Here is a 20,691-nt window from a genome sequence, read left to right as displayed (position 1 = left end):
TATATCTTTCCTTTTCTCCTTTGCTTTTCACTTCTTTTCTTTTCACAGCTTTTTGTAAGGCCTCCTCAGACAGCCATTTTGCCTTTTTGCATTTCTTTTCCATGGGGATGGTCTTGATCCCTGTCTCTTGTACAATGTCATAAACCTCCATCCATAGTTCTTCAGGTACCTATCAGCTCTAATCCCTTGAATCTATTTCTCACTTCCACTGTATAATCTTAAGGGATTTGATGTAGGTCATACGTGAATGGTCTAGTGGTTTTCCCTACTTTCTTCAATCTAAGTTTGAATTTGGCAATAAGGAGGTCATGATCTGAGCCACAGTCAGCTCCTGGTCTTATTTTTGCTGACTGTATAGAGTTTCTCCATCTTTGGCTGCAAAGAATATAATCAATCTGATTTCGGTGTTGACCATCTGGTGATGTCCATGTGTAGAGTCTTCTCTTGTGTTGTTGGAAGAGGGTGTTTGCTATGACCAGTGCATTCCCTTGGCAAAACTCTATTAGCCTTTGCCCTGCTTCATTCCGCATTCCAAGGCCAAATTTGCCTGTTACTCCAGGTATTTCTTGACTTCCTACTTTTGCATTCCAGTCCCCTATAATGCAAAGGACATCTTTTTTAGGTGTTAGTTCTAGAAGGTCTTGTAGGTCTTTATAGAACCATTCAACTTCAGCTTCTTCAGCGTTACTGGTCGAGGCATAGACTTGGATTACTGTGATATTGAATGGTTTGCCTTGGAAATGAATAGAGATCATTCTGTTGTTTTTGAGATTGCATCCAAGTATTGCATTTCACTCTTTTGTTGACTATGATGGCTACTCCATTTCTTCTAAGGGATTCTTGCCCACAGTAGTAGATATAATGGTCATCTGAGTTAAATTCACCCATTGCAGTCCATTTTAGTTCGCCTAAAATGTAGACGTTCACTCTTGCCATCTCCTGTGTGACCCTTCCAATTTGCCTCTGTCTAGCTTTGTCATATATATACCTAGGAGTGTGTCATACCCCTGGGAGTGTGGGTCCTGGCAATACAGTGTCTCCAGTCCTCCCACCTGTCTTGTTATGGCAGATTCTTTATCACCAGCACCACCTTGGAAGCCCCCTTGTTATGGTTACTTCTTTATCTTTGGTTGTGAAAAATCTTTCCTGATAGTCTTCAAATTATTATCATAGAGAGTTGCTTTACAAGTAGTTGGGATTTTGGTGTGCCTATGGGAAGATGGGAGCATGGGGTCTTCCTACTCTGCCATCTTGGTGACATCCCCAATCCATCACCTTAATATAATCAGTATTAGTAATTTAGTGCACTTCCTCCCATACTATTTTCCTGTACATGTTTTTAGCATAATAGTAATCTTATAGTACAATTTAGTATGTACAATTTCAACCTTGCTTTTTTTTGCTGGTTGTATATCACAGTCATTTCCAATGTTATTATAAAAATTTCATTCTTTAAAAAATGCATGCTGATTAAAATTGGATGCTCAAAAAACAGAGGAGTGATTTCTCTTTTTTCCGTCACTCAAACACAACCAGAACATTTTACCTTTTTACTCAATATTACATCAAAGTGATTCTTTCATACTGTTATTTAATTTATTGAACTGTGGTGTTGGAGAAGACTCTTGAGAGTCCCTTGGACTGCAGGGAGATCCAACCAGTCCATTCTGAAGGAGATCAGCCCTGGGATTTCGTTGGAAGGAATGATGCTAAAGCTGAAACTCCAGTACTTTGGCCACCTCATGCAAAGAGTTGACTCATTGGAAAAGACTCTGATGCTGGGAGGGATTGGCGGCAGGAAGAGAAGGGGACGACCGAGGATGAGATAGCTGGATGGCATCACGGACTCGATGGACGTGAGTCTGAGTGAACTCCGAGAGTTGGTGATGGACAGGGAGGCCTGGCGTGCTGCGATTCATGGGGTCGAAAAGAATCGGACACGACTGAGCGACTGAACTGAACTGAACATTTTAAGAAGAAAATCCTGTCATATACTGTAAAATGGATGAAACTTGATATTATGTGAAAATTCTAGTCACAAAATAGACCAGTACTTCATGACTCCAGTTACTTGAGGTATCTAAAGTAGTTGAACTCTTAGTCTGTTAAAGATATTTGAGAGTTTGAATTGCTTCATGAAATGTAAGAATAAGTAATACTTTAAACTAACATGTTGTTATAAATGTGATTTTAGAACTGTCTCTGGACCTAATAAAGCTTATGTGATATTGGATATTTATTATGCTAACCAAGTCTCAACGGAGGATAGAGCTTTTTCTCGAATCTTATTGCAACACAATTTTAAACAGTTACTTTTGATACAAATAGTAGATTATCTTGGGGGAACAATTGCTTCAACACTTACTGCCTCTGTCTACTAGAGGTGGTGAGGAACTGAAACTGAAGGGGGTGAAACAAATTAGTGTAAGTGGAGCCCCTTCCTCTCTTGCCCCTACTGCGGCCTGCAGGTAGATTGGGGGGATTCATAGCTTGACAGAAACCGACTCCCATTGCTTCAAATTATGGAAACTTCAAATCAAAAAAGGACCTTTTTGATTACATGGCCTAGCCACCTATTGATTCTTCGACTCTCTGATAGTCCACCCAAAAGATGAGTCAGTCTTTTTTGATACCTCTTATAATAAGAAAGGGACTTATAACCCCAAAGAAGTACTTATCCCAATTTTTACACAACAGCATCTGGGATGTTTGAAGTAAATAATTTTTCTAAAGCAAGTAACTTTAGGAATTTTCATTTGTAAGACTAATTGGTAAATGCCGGTGAATTTTTGTTATCATTTTATTCTATCCAAGGCAGAGAAGTATTTTCTAAATTATATTAGTGTTTTGGTTCTGAGACACAATTTATGTCAAAATTTGCATATGTGATATTCAAGTCTAACTTGAAATATCTCATTGTTTTTATATTTTTACTACAAATAGTTTAAAAATTCATATGTATGTCTTATTTGGTGACCTGGAACTAGATGAAATGTAGGTGCTTTATAAACCATCTAAACTACTGGTATTATCTTGCTTTTGTGAAGCGTGAAATAGTTCAGTTTATTGATGGATTGTATGTCTCTGGGGAGAAATGAATTTTCAGTATGTTTTATTGTGCCTATTCAGAGAACTCAGTATTAAAATAAATAATGCTTTAATGAGAAAAGAGATGGCCTGATGACTTCACTGTGGGAATGGGAGAAAGAACTCTGGGCTGTGGTCTCATCACAGCACCTGACTGCCCTTGAGGACCACGAGGGGCGCTTTACCTGTCTGTGCTAGAATGGCCTCAAGTGCAAAACAGGTGAAAACAATTGTGTTTTGCCAAGGTAGAGTGAGAAAGAGTATTTGCCACCTGCTTTGAAACTTAGATAAATGTTGATTTAAAAGTAATCCCACAGTATTTACATATTTATTGAGATGGCTCCTTATTGGGCCGGAGGATGCAAAGAGGCTGTGGGAATGGCTGGAGGCCCTGTGCTAGCCCGTGGAGGCGGGCCCCTTCGTGTGTCAGGGAAGCAGGGTATTTTCTTCAGATTGCCTCTGCCACCGTAGTTCTTTGGAGGAGGAGAAGCCAGGTGTATTGGGGCCTCAGTCTTCTTCCAGGTAGACACCTGCTGGCTATTAAGATGAGCTCCTCCTATAAATGGTGCTTGAAGGCTAAGCTGGAGGTCTTCCTACAAAGAGGTTTTATTTCCTCTGCATTCATAAATGCTCCTGAGCTTACTTTCTAATTATTACCTCCTTTCTAGCACATTAGCCTTTCTCTTAGATGAAACAGACCAGATTAGAACTTACTTTGCCTCATTCACGTGCACAATAACAAGATATATTTGTTTTGTTTTTGTCTTTTGAAGAGGAGGAAGATGTGACAGATGGCTGGCTGTTACTCTCCTCTCCTTTCACCTCAGGAAGCAAGTAGGGGAACAGCAGAGTGGAGACATCACAGCTGCTGATCTGCAAACCCTCTCCTCTAGGCCAGGGTTCAGGGGCGAGGGACAAGGCATTAGACATGCCTCGCAGCTTAATACATTCGTGCCACATTCCACGTGGCATTTTACAGAGAGGAGTCAGGATCAGACTTCTGTAAAAAGCAGTTCCCTATGGTGGGTCAAGGAGGCTGTGTCTAAAATTTTACCACCAGAGATCGATTCTTTTAGGAGGAGGTGTCATTGCAGAATATAGAACCAGAAGTGTGTACACTACTGATTAAAATAATAATAATCATAATAATTCAAGGTTTACAAAGCACCTTTATGTCATATTTCTCACAACATTTGTGTGCAAGTGTATGAAGTTTGGTAGAACTGCTGTAACAAAGTACCGCAGACAGTGTCTTAAACAACAAATTTATTGTTTCACAGTTCTGGAAGCTGGAAGGACAGAATCAGGCAGAGTTGGTTGCTTCTGTTGGCTAGGAGAGAAGAATCTGTCTTAGGCCTGCCTTCTTGGCTTGTAGAGCTTGTCTTCATGTTCACGTGACATTCTCCCTGTGTGCCTTTCTCTGTCCAGATTTCTTCTTTTTATTAGGACATCAGTTATTTTGGAGTAGGGCCCACCCTAATGCCCTCATTTTAACTTGATTACCTCACTGAGGATAAACTTGATTACCCTGTCTCCAAAGAAGTCACATTCTGAGGTGTACCAGAGATCAGGACTCCAACATATGAACTTGGGCAAGATATAACTCAACCTGTAACTATCTATATATGTTTATATACAATACATGATAAATTGTGGTTCAATATTTGATATATTTCTATTCAATTTTAAAGGCATTTAAATAATCATTGAGCCATTGTTGCATAACATTTATAGAAACTAGTGTTTTTGTGCTGTCTTACGCATGGCCTCATAAAGTCAGCTAGTTTGTCCTGCACCAGAAGTAATAGAAGCACTTATTATCCTCCCCTCTATCCAGCCATTTCCAGATTGTCAGGCAGGTTGTCCTATCCTGCTTTTCTTGCTTCTCTTCTATGACAGAGAAATGTACCGTATTTTTAAAATGCCTTTTAAAAAACCGGTGGAATCAAAATAAAACGTGGAGTTTAGTAAATAATAATAGGTCAGTATTGGTTCAATGGATGTTACAATGAACCAAGTATCAGTTCAGTTCAGTTCAGTCACTCAGTCGTGTCCAACTCTTTGCGACTCCATGAATCGCAGCATGCCAGGCCTCCCTGTCCATCACCAACTCCCAGAGTTCACTCAGACTCACGTCCATTGAGTCGGTGATGCCATCCAGCCATCTCATCCTCTGTCGTCCCCTTCTCCTCCTGCCCCTAATCCCTCTCAGGATCAGAGTTTTTTTCAATGAGTCAACTCTTCGCATGAGGTGGCCAAAGTACTGGAGTTTCAGCCTTAGCATCATTCCTTCCAAAGAACAGCCAGGGCTAATCTCCTTTAGAATGGACTGGTTGGACCTCCGTGCAGTCCAAGGGACTCTCAAGAGTCCTCCAACACCACAGTTCAAAAGCATCAATTCTTCGGCACTCAGCTTTCTTCACAGTCCAACTCTCACATCCATACATGACCACAGGAAAAACCATAGCCTTGACTAGATGGACCTTTGTTGGCAAAGTAATGTCTCTGCTTTTCAATATGCTGTCTAGGTTGGTCATAACTTCTCTTCCAAGAACCAAGTATAATTGTACCATAATCAAGGATAAACAACAGAGGAAACTGGGAGGTATATGAGAACTCTCTGCTACCTGTAAATCTAAATCTATTCTAAAATACGTATATATAATAAAAGCTTTTAATAATATAAGGTAGTGTCTAGTATATGTTATACAGTTCATTAATATTTATTTAGAAATATTATATAATTGTACTATTTTTATGCCATTGCTTATATGTCTCTTAATACAAAAAGAGCAGATTAGATGTGGCCTCTAGAGGACAGTGTTGAGTCATAGAAAGATTTTCACACTGTCCAAGTTGAAGATGGACTTACATATTTTTCTTCTTACTTTTTTAACCCCAAGGCCTGTATTTGTTCATTATCTCTCTTTAAAAAAATCAGGGAAAATATATGCCTCATCTGCTATCCTGATTCATCGGAGTTTTGCTTTAACTTATTATTTTTGTGAAGTTTTAGGCCTGTACAGATCCATCAGGCCATTTGGCTGTACACAGAATAGCGTTTCACCTGTGTTCAGAGCACCAAGGGCTTCTGGAAGTTGTCCAGGAGCATGACCATGGTGGGATAGGCGTTATGAGGGATATAGGATGTGTCTGTGACTTCTCACATGATGGAGAGCGTGCTGTAGAGTTGAACTCCCTTTGGAAAAACTATGAACCATTTGTGGATTGATGAGGGTGCTCATAACATAGGATTTTTGCTCTTCCATGGTCAAGACTGTTGGCTCCGCAGTTTGTTGAGGGTACAGGGAAAGGGAAACAAACTATAGCTCCAGCTTCTGGAACAGATTTCTGGATTAATCAGAATAGAAACACAACCTTTTAATTTAAAAATGATCCCTCTGGAGGCAGTCTCATTAGATTAGCATTTTAGTTTTAAGCAGTTTGTGGGGCTGGGAGTTAGAGTGCTACTTAAGCACGTCTGAACCACAGCCACAAATCACAGTCACATGAACACATTTGCAAATTGCTTGCCTTGGATCTAGAGGCAGCTGAAAACAATTGCTCATGTATCAATGGCCTCAGAAATTCTGAAACACATCATTCTGTCACTAGATGGATGACATTTCTTACTGATAGTGGAGTTCAAGGGCTTGCCTCATACTAGGTGAGAATCTAGTATAAACATTAAAAAATAGTTGTCATTTGATGACAGTGCGTTCCACTTAGCAGCACCTATAGATTTCTTATCTTTTGCTCAAAGAATAAATCTTTTAAAATCGCCACTGTTGAATCAGAATGTGTGAGCTTTTTAATAGGACTTTTGAAAGGGAGTGGAACATTTACAACGTCTCATAAATAGCCTGACATGAAATTTAAAATTAATAGAGTACTGTTCAGCCACACCATCAAAGCTGAACCTTTTGTGCTTGAGTCTTCATCATTCTCTTCTAATAGTTCTGGGTACCAAAATTGTTAGGTGTTGTCTTCTCTTAGTTAGCAGTGGTATAACAGTGTTCCACAGAGCATCTAGTGATTTAATGAATAGTACAGTCCTTGAGATTCACTGGTTCCCTAATCTGGTCTCTTAGCCAGTGTTCCTTATGTCAGGGGAAGCATTAGTCCATCTCATTTGTGCAAGTCAGAATCCTGGGAGTTGTCCTTGGCCCTCTTTTTTTCCCTCATCCTTGCCTGTAATAGATACAGTACCAGGTTTTCTTGGTTTTATATCTTAAGTGTTTCTTGAAAACACCTACTTCTCTCTCCGTGGCCACAGCTCTCTAATCCAAGCCCTTGGCATATCCGCTTAGACTACTGCAGAAGCTGCCTTACCCACAACCAGTGTGATTTTTTAGACACACATCTGTGAGACCTTCAGTGATCTAGGGTAACAGTGTCTTGGGGTAACAACCAAAGTCATGTACGTGGTGGATGGTAATACCTTGCATGGTCTAGTCCCCATTTCTCTCTCCAGCCTCATCTGAAAACATTCTCCGCCTTGCTCCGTATGCTTCAGCCTCCTGGGCTCCGGTGCATCCCACAGGGTCTTAGTGCCTGTAATTTCATCTACCTGGGAGTGTCTTTCCCTGCTGTTTTTGATTACCTTTTACTCATCCTTTATAATAATCAACTCAAGTGTGATTTCTTTATGAATGCATTTCCTGATAATTTGGCCAAGAAAAGTTTTCTTTTTTCTGTACTCTAATAGACCTTTGCTCCTTTACTTCATTGTTTCTTACATAAACTTATAATTAGACACTCAGCTTTGTTGATTTTTTGATGGATTTATGTCTCCACTTTCAGAGTATGAACCCTGTGAGTGGGGACCACGTCCAAGTATCAGTCAGTCAGTCAGTCAGTTCAGTGGCTCAGTCGTGTCCAACTCTTTGCGACCCCATGAATCACAGCACGCCAGGCCTCCCTGTCCATCACCAACTCCCAGAGTTCACTCAGACTCATGTTCATTGAGTCGGTGATGGCATCCAGTCATCTCATCCTCTGTCGTCCCCTTCTCCTTCTGCCCCCAATCCCTCCCAGTATCGGGGTCTTTTCCAGTGAGTCAACTCTTCGCATGAGGTGGCCAAAGTATTGGAGTTTCAGCTTTAGCATCAGTCCTTCCAATGAACAGGACTGATCTTCTTTAGAATGGACTGGTTGGACCTCCTTGCAGTCCAAGGGACTCTCAAAGTCTTCTCCAACACCACAGTTTAAAAGCATCAGTTCTTTGGCACTCAGCTTTCTTCACAGTCAAACTCTCACATCCATACATGACTACTGGAAAAACTATAGCCTTGACTAGATGGACCATTGTTGGCAAAGTAATGTCTCTGCTTTTGAATATGCTCTCTAGGTTGGTCGTAACTTTTCTCCCAAGGAATAAGCGTCTTTTAATTTCATGACTGCAGTCACCATCTGCAGTGATTCTGGAGCCCAAAAAAATAAAGTCAGCCACTGTTTCCATTGTTTCCCCATCTATTTCCCATGAAGTGATGGGCCAGATGCCATGATCTTCGTTTTCTGAATGCTGAGCTTTAAGCCAACTTTTTCACTCTCCACTTTCACTTTCATCAAGAGGCTTTTTAGCTCCTCTTCACTTTCTGCCAGAAGGGTGGTGTCATCTGCATATCTGAGGTGATTGATATTTCTCCCAGCAATCTTGATTCCAGCTTGTGCTTCTTCCAGACCACCGTTTCTAATGAGGTATTCTGCATATAAGTTAAATAAGCAGGGTGACAGTATACAGCCTTGACGTACTCCTTTTCCTATTTGGAACTAGTCTGTTGTTCCATGTCCAGTTCTAACTGTTACTTCCTGACCTGCATATAGATTTCTCAAGAGGCAGGTTAGGTGGTCTGGTATTCACATCTCTTTCAGAATTTTCCCCAGTTTATTGTGGTCCACACAGTCAAAGCCTTTGGCATAGTCAATAAAACAGAAATAGATGTTTTTCTGAAACTCTCTTGGTTTTTTGATGATTCAGCAGATGTTGTTAATTTGATCTCTGGTTCCTCTGCCTTTTCTAAAACCAGCTTGAACATCTGGAAGTTCATGGTTCACATATTGCTGAAGCCTGGCTTGGAAAATTTTGAGCATTACTTTACTAGCATGTGAGATGAGTGCAATTGTGCGGTAGTTTGAGCATTCTTTGGCATTGCCTTTCTTAGGGATTGGAATGAAAACTGACCTTTCCCAGTCCTGTGGCCACTGCTGAGTTTTCCAAATTTGCTGGCATATTGAGTGCAGCACTTTTGCAGCATCATCTTCCAGGATTTGAAATAGCTCAACTGGAATTCCATCACCTCCACTAGCTTTGTTTGTAGTGATGCTTTCTAAGGCCCACTCGACTTCACATTCCAGGATATCTGGCTCTAGGTGAGTGATCACACCATCATGATTATCTGGGTCGTGAAGATCTGTTTTGTACAGTTCTGTGTATTCTTGCCACCTCTTCTTAATATCTTCTGCTTCTGTTAGGTCCATACCATTTCTGTGCTTTATTGAGCCCATCTTTGCATGAAATGTTCCCCATTATCAAATCCCCAGTACTTGGCACAGTGCTTGGAAAAAGTAGCTGGTCATTACATTTGCTGAATGAATAAGAGGCTGTTTTTTACTGATTGTCCAGGTAGAGGAAGAAGAACCCACTGGATACATTCGATTTGAAAAATTTCTACCAGTGATGACTGAAGTGCTACTGGAAAGAAGGTAAGAAAGTAAATACAGTTGTTGAGGTAATGATTAGAATTGCATTAATTTCAAAACACTTGGCCTTTTCATTTTGTATGTTATACTCAGCCTACGTTTATCACAGAATAGCTTCCTCCTAGTTTTTCTCTACACTTCTGAATGGCCAGTTGGTATGTTCTCAGAAATGTCCACCACTTTGGTATTAATCTAATAATCAAAGTGTAATTAAAGGGCAAAGAAGCTGCAAAAAGCATAAATCAACAACATTCTTATTAGCTTCTGTTTGAATTATCAATGATAAATAAGAATCAACCCTAATTATTTTTCTAAAGAAAGTGTAGCATTAGCTTACCATAGTTTGTTTACTGTAGGAATTTTGTTCCCATAATGATGAAAAAAGCTAACAGATAACATTTAACTAAGTATTCCTTGTAGGTATGGAGTACTTTCAACTTTATTATCTAGAAATCCAAAAATATTTCAGTGAGGGATGAATTATTATCCTAGTATGCTAGCAGCTTTATTTATCTTTTTAAATGCAATCATTTGTTATTTGGAGACTGAGCTAAATACTGTGGTGTTTACTCCTTTTATTGCATAATTAGATATAGACCAATTCCAGAAGATATCCTTCTTCGAGCTTTTGAGGTATGTAAGCCACAAATTTTACATGTATTTATATTTATATGAAAAAAATCATCATGTGGAATTTTCATAAAAAAATAGAACACCTATCTTTTCCTTCCCCCTAGGTATTAGATCCAGCTAAACGTGGATTTCTTTCTAAGGACGAACTGATAAAGTATATGACTGAAGAAGGTGAGAGTGATTCATTACTTATAAATGAAAGTCGCTCTGTTGTGTCTCACTCTTTGCGACCCCATGGACTGTAGCCCACCAGGCTTCTCTGTCCTTGGAATTCTCCCGGCAAGAGCACTGGAGTGGGTTGGCATTCCCTTCTCCAGGGGATCTTCCCCACCCAAGGCAGATTCTTACTGTGTGAGCCACTAGGGAAGTCTTGTTACTTGTTAACAATGACTTATTTAAGTGATTAATAATTTTAAAACAATTATGCAAAAGTTCTAGAGGATACTTTGATCATTCCAGTTAAAAGAAGTTACTTAGTATTCTTATCATTTTGGTTTTGGAGTTTTGTGGTGGATAAGAGGACAAAGGGTAAGTTAAGAGGGGATGGATTATTGCCTTATAGGATTTTGTAAAGTATAATGATACTTCTATAAATTGAAGTCATTTCATTCACTTAGAGTATTTCCAGAATAAAACATGGAAAACAGGAAAACAGGAAATCATGAACTATCAATCATTCTTGTTACTAGATTGAAGATTTCAGCTGGAGTCTGTAAAAATTCCCTTTTTTTTTTTTAAGAAAAAAAAGGTTTGTTCATGTTTTTTTTTTTGGCTGTGGTGAGTCTTCACTGCTGCGTGCAGGCTGTCTGCAGCCGCAGTGGGTGAGTAGGGTCTGCATCTCTAGCTGCGGTGCACAGGCTTCTCGCTGCGGTGGCTTCTCTTGTTGCAGAGCATGGGCTCTAAGGAGCTGCAGCGTGTGGGCTCAGCAGCTGTGGGACAGGCGCTTACCACATGCTCTGCAGCATGTGGAATCTTCCTGGACCAGGGATCGAACTGGTGTCCCTTGAATTACAAGGCAGATTCTTAACCAGTGGACCACCAGGGAAGCCCCAAAATTCCTTTTTTAAAGAACTTTTCAGTTGGTAAAGTTAGGGGCAATACAGCCTCAAATGTATATATGAATTCCATTAAATTTTTCATTTTTATGCTGACAGTGAATATATTTGCTTTGCACTTAAACTGTACACACACACACACACACACACACACACACACACACTTATACATAATACCTGCACACCTCTGTAAGGCCAACATATTTTCTTTAGGAATTCTCTCTACTTAGTCTGATGTGTAAACTTGTTTTCCCTGAGTGTCAGTAGCCTAATGGACATGCTCTTGAAACCATTCTCATGGTTTCATATGTGTATGGTTTCATATGTATGGTTTCATGGTCTCACCTGCCCTCTTCCCATATAAAGTTAGAACTCTTTCTCTGTCTAGTTCACTAGTTCACAGATGAGTAATTCAGAGTTGCTAGTCAGTTGAGATAATCAGAAGTGCATGAAATTTTGAGTACAGGAGACTAAGACTGTGTCTCCATGTGCCACTGGTTTGACCATTTTGACTTGATCCACCATTAGGTGAGAGTACAGAGGGTGAGAGTGAGTGTGACGTGATTGTTAAAGCTGCCACCCAAGAACTTATGACCCTCTTAAAATTATCTTAGGGATGAACTTTGATGGAAATGTGATGTTTCAAAGCATCAGCTTAAGGATTAAGCTAAGGGAAATAAATACTAGGTTATATCAGGCAATATGAATTTAGTCAAAAGGGCCAAATCATTAGTAGGATGTGCCTACTGTGTGTAGGTAAGGGATACAAGAGCATTGAGAGGTAATAATACTAAAATCTGCTCCCTTTCTCAAGGAAATTTAGTCTTACAGGAGGGAATAAAACAATTAAAAATGTAAGATAGTAGAAAAAAGTGAGTATCAGAAGATCAGTGTGGTCTGGGCCAGCCTGGAAAGCTTGTTCTGGGAAGACTTTAAGAGACAATAGGTTTGTAAAGATAGTAGAATAATATGGGTGAGTTATCAGGAGAAGGGCTAAAATATTATGCATTATAGCACTCCCTTACATCATACGTCTCAGCAAGTACTCGTTAAATTAATGAGTGAGTGAGGTAGAATGGATGAAGGAGCTGATGAGAGGAAGACATCCATTGATAGCTGATGAGAGGAAGACATCGATTGATAAAAAGCATGAACAAAGATGGGGAAGTAGGAATGAGCATGATATTTTTGGAGACTGAGAAAACTCAGAGAGTCTTGTTGGCAAACAGTAGGAAATGAATCTAGATAGATTAACCAGGACTAGATTGTGGAGGCTGAGGCTCAGGAGACTTTATCCTATGGGCAGTGGAGAAGCACTGTAGGGTTTTGAGCAGGTGAGCTGTGCAGTGCAAGAGGGATTGTGGAAAGGTTGACCTGGGGCTGGTAGGCTTGTGAGAAGAGCAAGAAAGAGGTTAGACTGGGGAGACCAGTTAGGAGGCTGGTTCAGCATTTTGAAGGTATCCCAATAAGGGCTATATCTAGCAGTGGCAATGGGAATGGAAAGAAGGGTTTGATACAAAAGTACTATCTGCAGCAAGATCCACAGGTTATGTATGATGAGCAACTGAGTGCAGGGCACAAAGAGGGGAGCTGAGTCAAAATAACAAGGCTTTGGCCTGGGTGGTGGGTATTAGGGTAATGGTACTCACTGAAATAGAGGAATCAGACCGCGGTGCATCCAGAGACAATGCAGCTTTTCACAATATCCACAGAATATTAATCAGTTTGAGAATATGCATTCTAAATGCCCAGGATGTTATATGATGAACATCATAAGTCACACTGAATCAAGCTCCTACAGGATAGAAGTCCACATGTGTCTAGGTATGTATATGGTGTCAAGTAGTATTTATTGGCAGGAAAGATCTCAAAAGAACTTTTTTGAACTAACACATATTGCTGCCTGTGTGCCAGGCGACGTTCTAAGTGTTATTCAAATAAGAACAATTTTAATACTCATAACAAACCTATGAACTGTGGTGTTGGAGAAGACTCTTGAGAGTCCCTTGGACTGCAAGGAGATCAAACCAGTTAATCCTAAAGAAAATCAATCCTGAACATCATTGAAAGAACTGATGATGAAGCTGAAGCGCCAATACTCTGGCCACCTGATGCGAAGAGCTGGCTCGTTAGAAAAGACCTAATTCTGGGAAAGATTGAAGGCAGGAGGAGAAGGGGATGACAGAGGATGAGATGATGATGGCATCACTGACTCAATGGACATGAGTTTGAGCAAGCTCTGGGAGATGGTGAAGGACAGGGAAGCCCAGCATGCTGCAGCCTATGGGGTCGCAAAGAGTCGGACATGACTGAGTGACGGAACCACAACAGCAAACCCATGAGATAGTATTTTACAGACAGGAAAGCAGACACAGAAGTCAGGGACTTGCCCGGGATCTTAAAGCTAACAAAACAGTGGAGCATTTGGACCCAGGCAGTCCGGCCCCCAAGCTGTGCTTTTTAATGATTAAGCTATTTTCCTCCCATCCTTAATCAAATACTACTTTTCTTTCCTTGCTTGAGGAAGCAGTGACTACCTTCTGAATTTCACTGTGAACACGGCCTCGTTCCAAGTGACCGAGTGCGGTTCCTGCACCTCGACTTGTTCTGCTGGCGTGCAGATCCAGCTCCTCCAGGCACTGGCTGGGGCTGCCTCCTCTTCTCCTCGTGTGCTGGTGTCCTGAGCTCTAAGTGGGGATTCACAGTTCTTACCTCTCAGGAGGTGGTTCGGAGATTAACTTAATATCTGTGAAGCACTTAGATCAGTGCTTGGCAAACAGTGGGTCTTGATAAATATTTGTTGTCTGTGTTCTCATAAGGACTCCCATATCCATCAAAGTTCATTGGCAGTGGACTAAGTGTTTACCAATTAGGTTATAAGAAAGATTCAGAATTTGTCTTTTTTAGACATTTTAGGCATTCTTTCTTTCCTTAGGATGTAAACATGATTTCAAAAAAACACGAGCATGTTCCATTGTTTGGTGATACTATCATCATCATCATAGAAACCCCCACTTGAATAATTTCTGTGTTAGTAACTGAATTCCACCTTAGAAGGCAGCATAGTTTGTAGTAGCAGGTGACTTAAGTGCGTAAGGTAGGTAACTCTCAGGCCTTGGTAATTTATCTACTTGTATTAATGCTCTTTAGGAATAAGGTGACAATTTGGATGTTTCTGTATTTTGGTTTAATATCAGAACAAAATTCTGTCTTAAATAGATGACAGCCTTTCCAATGTTCTTCCTAAATTTGTTTTTCATCTTGGTGAAACCAGTATCCAAGATGGCCTTCAGTTGTTATCTGAACCCAACTAAAGCTCACAGATTTTCTGTCCAACTTTTGGTTTCATTTGACAGCAACACTGGGCCAAACTATAGCAAAGAGGACTGGTTTGAAATGACTGGTGAACGGCATGTGTGGTCACTGGGTGCAGCTGAGACACTAAATTGATCTACCCTCATTAGAGGATATTCATAGACATTCTTACACTTTGGACTTCCCTGGTGGCTGAGACAGTAAAGCGTCTGCCTACAATGTAGGAGACCCGGGTTCAGTCCCTGGGTCAGGAAGATCTCCTGGAGAAGGAAATGGCAACCCACTCCAGTTTTCTTGCCTGGAAAATCTCATGGACGGAGAAGCCTGGTGGGCTACAGTCCATGGGGTTGCAAAGAGTTGGACACGACTGAGCGACTTCACTTCCACTTTCACTTATAGTTTTAAACCATGTTATCTGTTGTTCAGCCTTTCTGCATAGCAACCGTTTAATCCTTTCTTCATATGCTTACTAAATATAATGATTAGACTTCCTATAAAACTGTGATTTCAGGTTAATCGTTTTAATTGCCTTTTTGGCAATTTTAGTGATTTTAATTTAAATAAATAGAAAACCTTATTTATTTATGTTTTCATGTCCTCCTACTGTTTTGGCTGAAATGATTGATGCTAAAGGTTGCTTGAACTATGCTATCTGCAAGGTAAAATAACTCCAAGATTTGCCAGGAGCACGACAGCATACTCTTTGAATCTCTGATTGTCAGGATGTGCTGGCTTTATGGCCCCAGGGAGAGTAACTGGCAACATAACGTGGGATGGTGGGGCTCCATGGCAATTTAGTGGATTAGTGGAAAGAGAAAGAAAAAAATAAATCAGATGATTGTAAACGATGAGTGTCCTTTCTTGTTCCTCCCAGGTGAGCCTTTTTCTCAGGAGGAAATGGAAGAAATGTTGTCTGCTGCAATTGATCCAGAATCGAATTCAATTCTTTATAAGGACTACATAACAATGATGGTGATAGATGAGAATTAAACTCTCCAAAGACTTCATTTCTAATTGAAAGTATAATTTCAAAGACTGCTTGTCCCTGTTAATTTCACATTTTATCTTATAACTCCTACATATTGCTAATTAATGCCTTGTGACAACTATTTCAAGATATTTTGTTCTTTAAAGGTGATCATACAATTTAAAATATAGATCTATTTAGCATGTCTAGCCTAATGGAATGACACATTACATTGCTAATTAAACACATTGCTTTTAAGCTATTCATAAAATATTTAACATTATCCATGGGTTATTGTTAATGTTCTACAATAAAACCCAGGTTGCTTTCAAATTAATTAAGCTGACAAAAGTGAAGACTGATTAGAAAGACCTAAGGTTTAGCATAGGAAGATCTTGGGATGAGGCAGGATGACCACAAATTGAAAATGAGTAGTAATGTGATGACAGCTTCTTTTTAAAACAACAAACCCTTCGTCAATCAGAGTGGGGAAGGAGGCTCATTGAAATGGATATTAATAATTAATTTCTTGTGGGTGCCAACTTCAAATCTCATCTGAGATGATAGTCACTTAGTGTATGTAAAAATTTAAATTGGCTGATCTAGCATGTTACCTACCATTTATGGCATAGCTAAAGGAGTTGAGATGGCTGACCCTTGAGAAAAGAAGACTGATTAGAAACTGATAATGTGTGGAAGTGGCAGTTCTCTTGTGGTTTTTAGAATCTTACCTATTCAGAATACCTATCATGAGAATATTGTTCTGAATACCGAGTAAGAATATTGAGAAATTTTGTGGTGTATAAGAGGTACAAGTGTTGAAAGAGCAGAATAATGTTATCTGAGTACAAAGAATCACAATGGAAAGGCAAAGAGGAAAGTCAGGTAAAGGAAAACGAGTCCTGTTCCGTAACCTGTATCACTCTTTCACACACATACACACTGATCTTTATTTAAAGGTGCTTCACCACTACACGTGCATCTGTATATAAGCGTATAAACACTTAATGTTGCTTGTGATTGTTCCTCCTAGATGTGCAGGGCTGCTACTCAAGAGACTATTACTGTTTATTCATTCGTGAAACCTTTACTGAGAATTACTAGATAAAGTCAGACTTCCCTGCTGGCTCAGGGGTAAAGAATCCATCTGCCAGAGTAGGAGATGCAGGTTCAATCCCTGGGTTGGGAAGATCGCTTTGAGAAGGAAATGGCAACCCACTCCAGCATTCTTGCCTGGGAAATCCCGTGGACAGAGGAGCCTGGCAGGCTACAGTCCACGGAGTTGCAAAAGAGTCAGACACTAATTAGTGACTAAACCACAACATCAGATAATGTACCAGGAATTGGAGTTGCACGTGAATCAGTCCCTAACTAGTCAAGATTACAGTTTGGTGAGGGAGACCTGCAGGGCAGTCAGCAATCACATTTCAGACAGGGCATGTTCAGGGGACCGTGGAAGTGCCGAAGAGGGCAGCTGACTCAGGGTGGAGTGGGGAACTTTCTCTGAGACAAAAGGTTACTTTGAGTAGAGAAGGCTTTCTGGAAACAAGGAACATCTCACTTCAAGATGAGTGGTTTACTAAGTGGGCAGCAGGACATGGGGTATTTCAGAAGAGCAGCAAGAACAAGAACAAAAAAAATCCAGAGGTGTCATGAAACACGGAACAGTCTGGAAATTTAAAGTGTTAATAGTTCAGGAGGCTGGAATGGAGGAGATTTAGGGACATGAGAGATGAAAGAGGGGTGGCAGTCAGGAGCTGTATCATTAAGGATATTGGGTTAAGTGTACAGTTAAGGTTTTAGTGTAAGAGTTTGAACTTTCTTCTGAAGATCACAGAGAAAGATCATTTGTAAGTAAGGAAAATAGACTTGAAGGTGAACACTAGAAGTAGGGAGACCAGATGGTAGCCCTTTGGTTGGTGGGAGGAGCGAGATTAGGAAAAGTCAAGCCTGAGTGCCAGGTCTCTGGTTTGGACAGTGAGTGAATTGTGATGTCATTCATTCAGAAATCCAAGAAGCTAGTCGGGGTTGGTAGGCAAAATGATGAGTTTGGCTCTGGACACCAGGGGACTGAGGAGCTAGTGAGATACCCAGGTGGGGACATTCAATAATCAATTGGATCATTAGGAGGAAGAGCTGGGCAGAGACGTGATTCTCTGAGTTCTCGGCTTTTAAATAGTAGTTAATGCCTTGGCAAGAAAAGAGAAGAGGGCCACAGGGAAGAATGGGGAACACCAGCATTTAAGAGAGGGCAGAGGAAGAGGAGCCACAAGACACTGGGAACGAGAAGTCGGAGAGGAGGGCCAGCAGCGGAGAGGCGTCATGAAGCCAAGGCAGGAGAGAAGCACTTGGAGGCAGTAACCAACCCCGTCAAATGTCACGGGAGGCAAGGTCAATTAAAGACAGAGAAAATGTCCATCACAACAGAGTTCATTGATAACCTCTGCTGGGGAAGCCTGGGAAGCGGCAGGGTGCAGAGTCCAGTGGGTGGAGGAGCAGGGGGTGTGAGGAAGTGGAGCGCGGAGGACAGTTCCTGGCCGTGCCGAGAAGGGGAGACGCAGGGCTGGATAGAGCAGGCTGAGGGAGTTATTTTTGGAGGATGGACACAAGCAGGCACATTTATATTCAAAGGGCTGAGAGCTCAAGGAGAATGGTGAAATTTGGAAATATCTCTTGTGGGAAATGGGAGAAAGAATTGAGAAAGAGCCCATATAAAGACATCAGGAAATGCGGGAGGATTTTGTTCAGTAACATGGGCCCAGGAGCAAAAATGTTGGATCATTGTATTGATTCAGGATTAAGGTTTGTCATTTGGGTGAGATGGAAGCAACCCAAGGTCAAGGAGTGGAGGAATTCACAAGAGAGCTGTTGTAATGATGGTCTCTAGTCCACGGGTCAGGAGAGATACAGGTGGGAGTGGGCTACTGGATTGAGAGAAGGAGGCAGGGCCTCCGATGGCCAAAGGAGCAAACAGCTTGTGGGGCGGATGTTAGACGTGATTGGCCTTCCTGCCATTCCTGAGTAAGTGCATGCATGCTTGGTTTGAAATTTGACTTCCCTGTGTTCTTAGAGTGCTCTTTCATTCTCTTGTGTTATTATTATAATTAATAACACTGGCTAACATCTGGTGGACTGATGACCATGTGCCAGGCACCGAGCTAAGTGCTTTTCTATATTAGCTCCTTTAATCCTCACAAACACCCAGTGACGTGGATCGTGTTACGTTACCTCCATTTCTCCCAGGTGGTAACAAAGAAGTTACACAGCAATAAGGCTGTATTCATCAGTCTGTGCTGGGTGATGCCATGGTAACAAATAACCTGAAACCTCAGTGACTTACTACACGAAGAGTTCTTTTGTGTTCGTGTTTTGTGTGACCTGGGGTCAGCTGGGACTCAGCCTCACGTGCCGTCTTTGGGCAGCTCATCTCCTTCCTAAGCAGGGTGACCATGTGTCCCAGGCTACTTGGGGTGGTCTCAGCATTCACTTGTCCCAGTGTAGTTGTTAACAGATCTACCTCTTAGAAGTGTCCCTGAATATGTGGTCTTCCTATTTGAAAAACAGTGCATCAAAATGGCGGCAAGGAATCATCTTAACAGAAGGTTTTATGAAAAAGTGACCACAGACTGTATTTCTTCTCAGGAAGGAGTACGGTGAAGTGCTTCCCAGGAAGCGTTTCCTCCTTCACTAGTGTCCTGAGACTGTGCCGAGGTGAGAGCCTAGTGAAGGCGTAGGGTGCCTCTCACCCCGCCGGGCGTGTTAGAATCACCACCCAGAGGGAGCATGAGCCGTGTGCCCTGAGGCCAGGGTGGAGAAGTGGGAGGCAGGGGTGTGGCGACCCCCAGAGCCTTAGCAGACACGCTGTTTCTGATAGGCGACACACTGCAGCTGGGAAGGAGGGTGCCAGAGACACACAACGCCCTTGAAGGTGGAAGCACACCCAGGGGCATATCCCTCGGCAGCAGCAGCCGGCACAACACGCACCGTGAAAGTGGGCGCTGGTGCCCCATGCGGAAGCCCAGGTACAGACTTGTTTGGAGCCCACAAGGCAGCTCTGAGTGGTCTTCTCTAAGCCCATTACCCTGCATGACCCTGGTCACGACAGAGAAATACAGGCTGGTGAATCAGCCTCAGTCTCTCTATAAATTGGCTTCCCAGGTGGCTCAGTGGTAAAGAATCCACCTGCCAATACAGGAGACCCCAGGGACGTGGGTTCGATCCCTGAGTCGGGAAGATGCCCTGGAGGTGGAGGCAACCCACTCCCACATTATTGCCTGGAAAGTTCCATAGACAGAGGAACCTGGTGGGCTGCAGTTTATGGGATCGCAGAGTCGGACATGACTGGGCATACAACCCACATGCATTCTTCATAAGTGGTAATGTCATATTCTGTTTTGGGGAAGGATACTTCAGGATTGGGCACCCCCCAAGTCTCACCTTCTAGAATACTTTCAAAAGTTCTGACTGATGTCAAACTTCACACCGCATCTCAAGGAAATTTTATCTCTTTAGTAATTAAAAGAGTTCTATGTATGATTCATTTTTCTATCTTTAGCATTAATTTGTTTTTTAAAAGGCCATGAAAAAGTACAACAGGCTTCCCACAAAAATCTTATTTTATCTCCTAGTTGCAGAATAATTGTAGCATATTTGCAAAAGGAAAATTTTTCTTTATGTTCTAACCATTTAGATTCATATTTTACCTCTTTCACTGATCTTAGCCCTCAACATCCAGTTTAAGTCACAATGGCATTTTCCTGGCAAGAAGAGAGCTCGGTCTCTTGTGTAGAAAATTTGCTTGTCCATATGACTCCAGGCTTGTGCAGGGCCCGCTGTCTCGGGCCCTGTGGAAACCCAAGTCTGCTCTCAACCCCTCGGGGCTGGGGAAGCTCCATCACTCAGGGCTGGGGTGCAAGCTGGCATCGGGAGATC

The 20,691-nt window shown here is 41.6% G+C and overlaps 1 protein-coding gene across 1 annotated transcript in view; it reads left to right on the top strand.

Moving 5' to 3' along the window:
• Positions 1 to 16,030, top strand: part of EFCAB2 (EF-hand calcium binding domain 2) — a 119,423-nt gene extending 103,393 nt beyond the window's left edge. Inside the window, exons 4-7 of the mRNA XM_005690554.3 lie at positions 9,713 to 9,792; positions 10,380 to 10,422; positions 10,527 to 10,593; positions 15,667 to 16,030. Coding sequence (XP_005690611.2) covers positions 9,713 to 9,792; positions 10,380 to 10,422; positions 10,527 to 10,593; positions 15,667 to 15,782 — 306 coding nt within the window. The 3' untranslated portion in view covers positions 15,783 to 16,030. The remainder of the gene's footprint in view (positions 1 to 9,712; positions 9,793 to 10,379; positions 10,423 to 10,526; positions 10,594 to 15,666) is intronic.

Source organism: Capra hircus, chromosome 16 (genome assembly GCF_001704415.2).
Source record: "Capra hircus breed San Clemente chromosome 16, ASM170441v1, whole genome shotgun sequence".
NCBI classification, from domain to species: Eukaryota; Metazoa; Chordata; class Mammalia; order Artiodactyla; family Bovidae; genus Capra; species Capra hircus.
The sequence above is the reverse complement of the archived record's forward strand: the minus strand, read 5'-3'. Positions and strand labels throughout refer to the sequence as shown.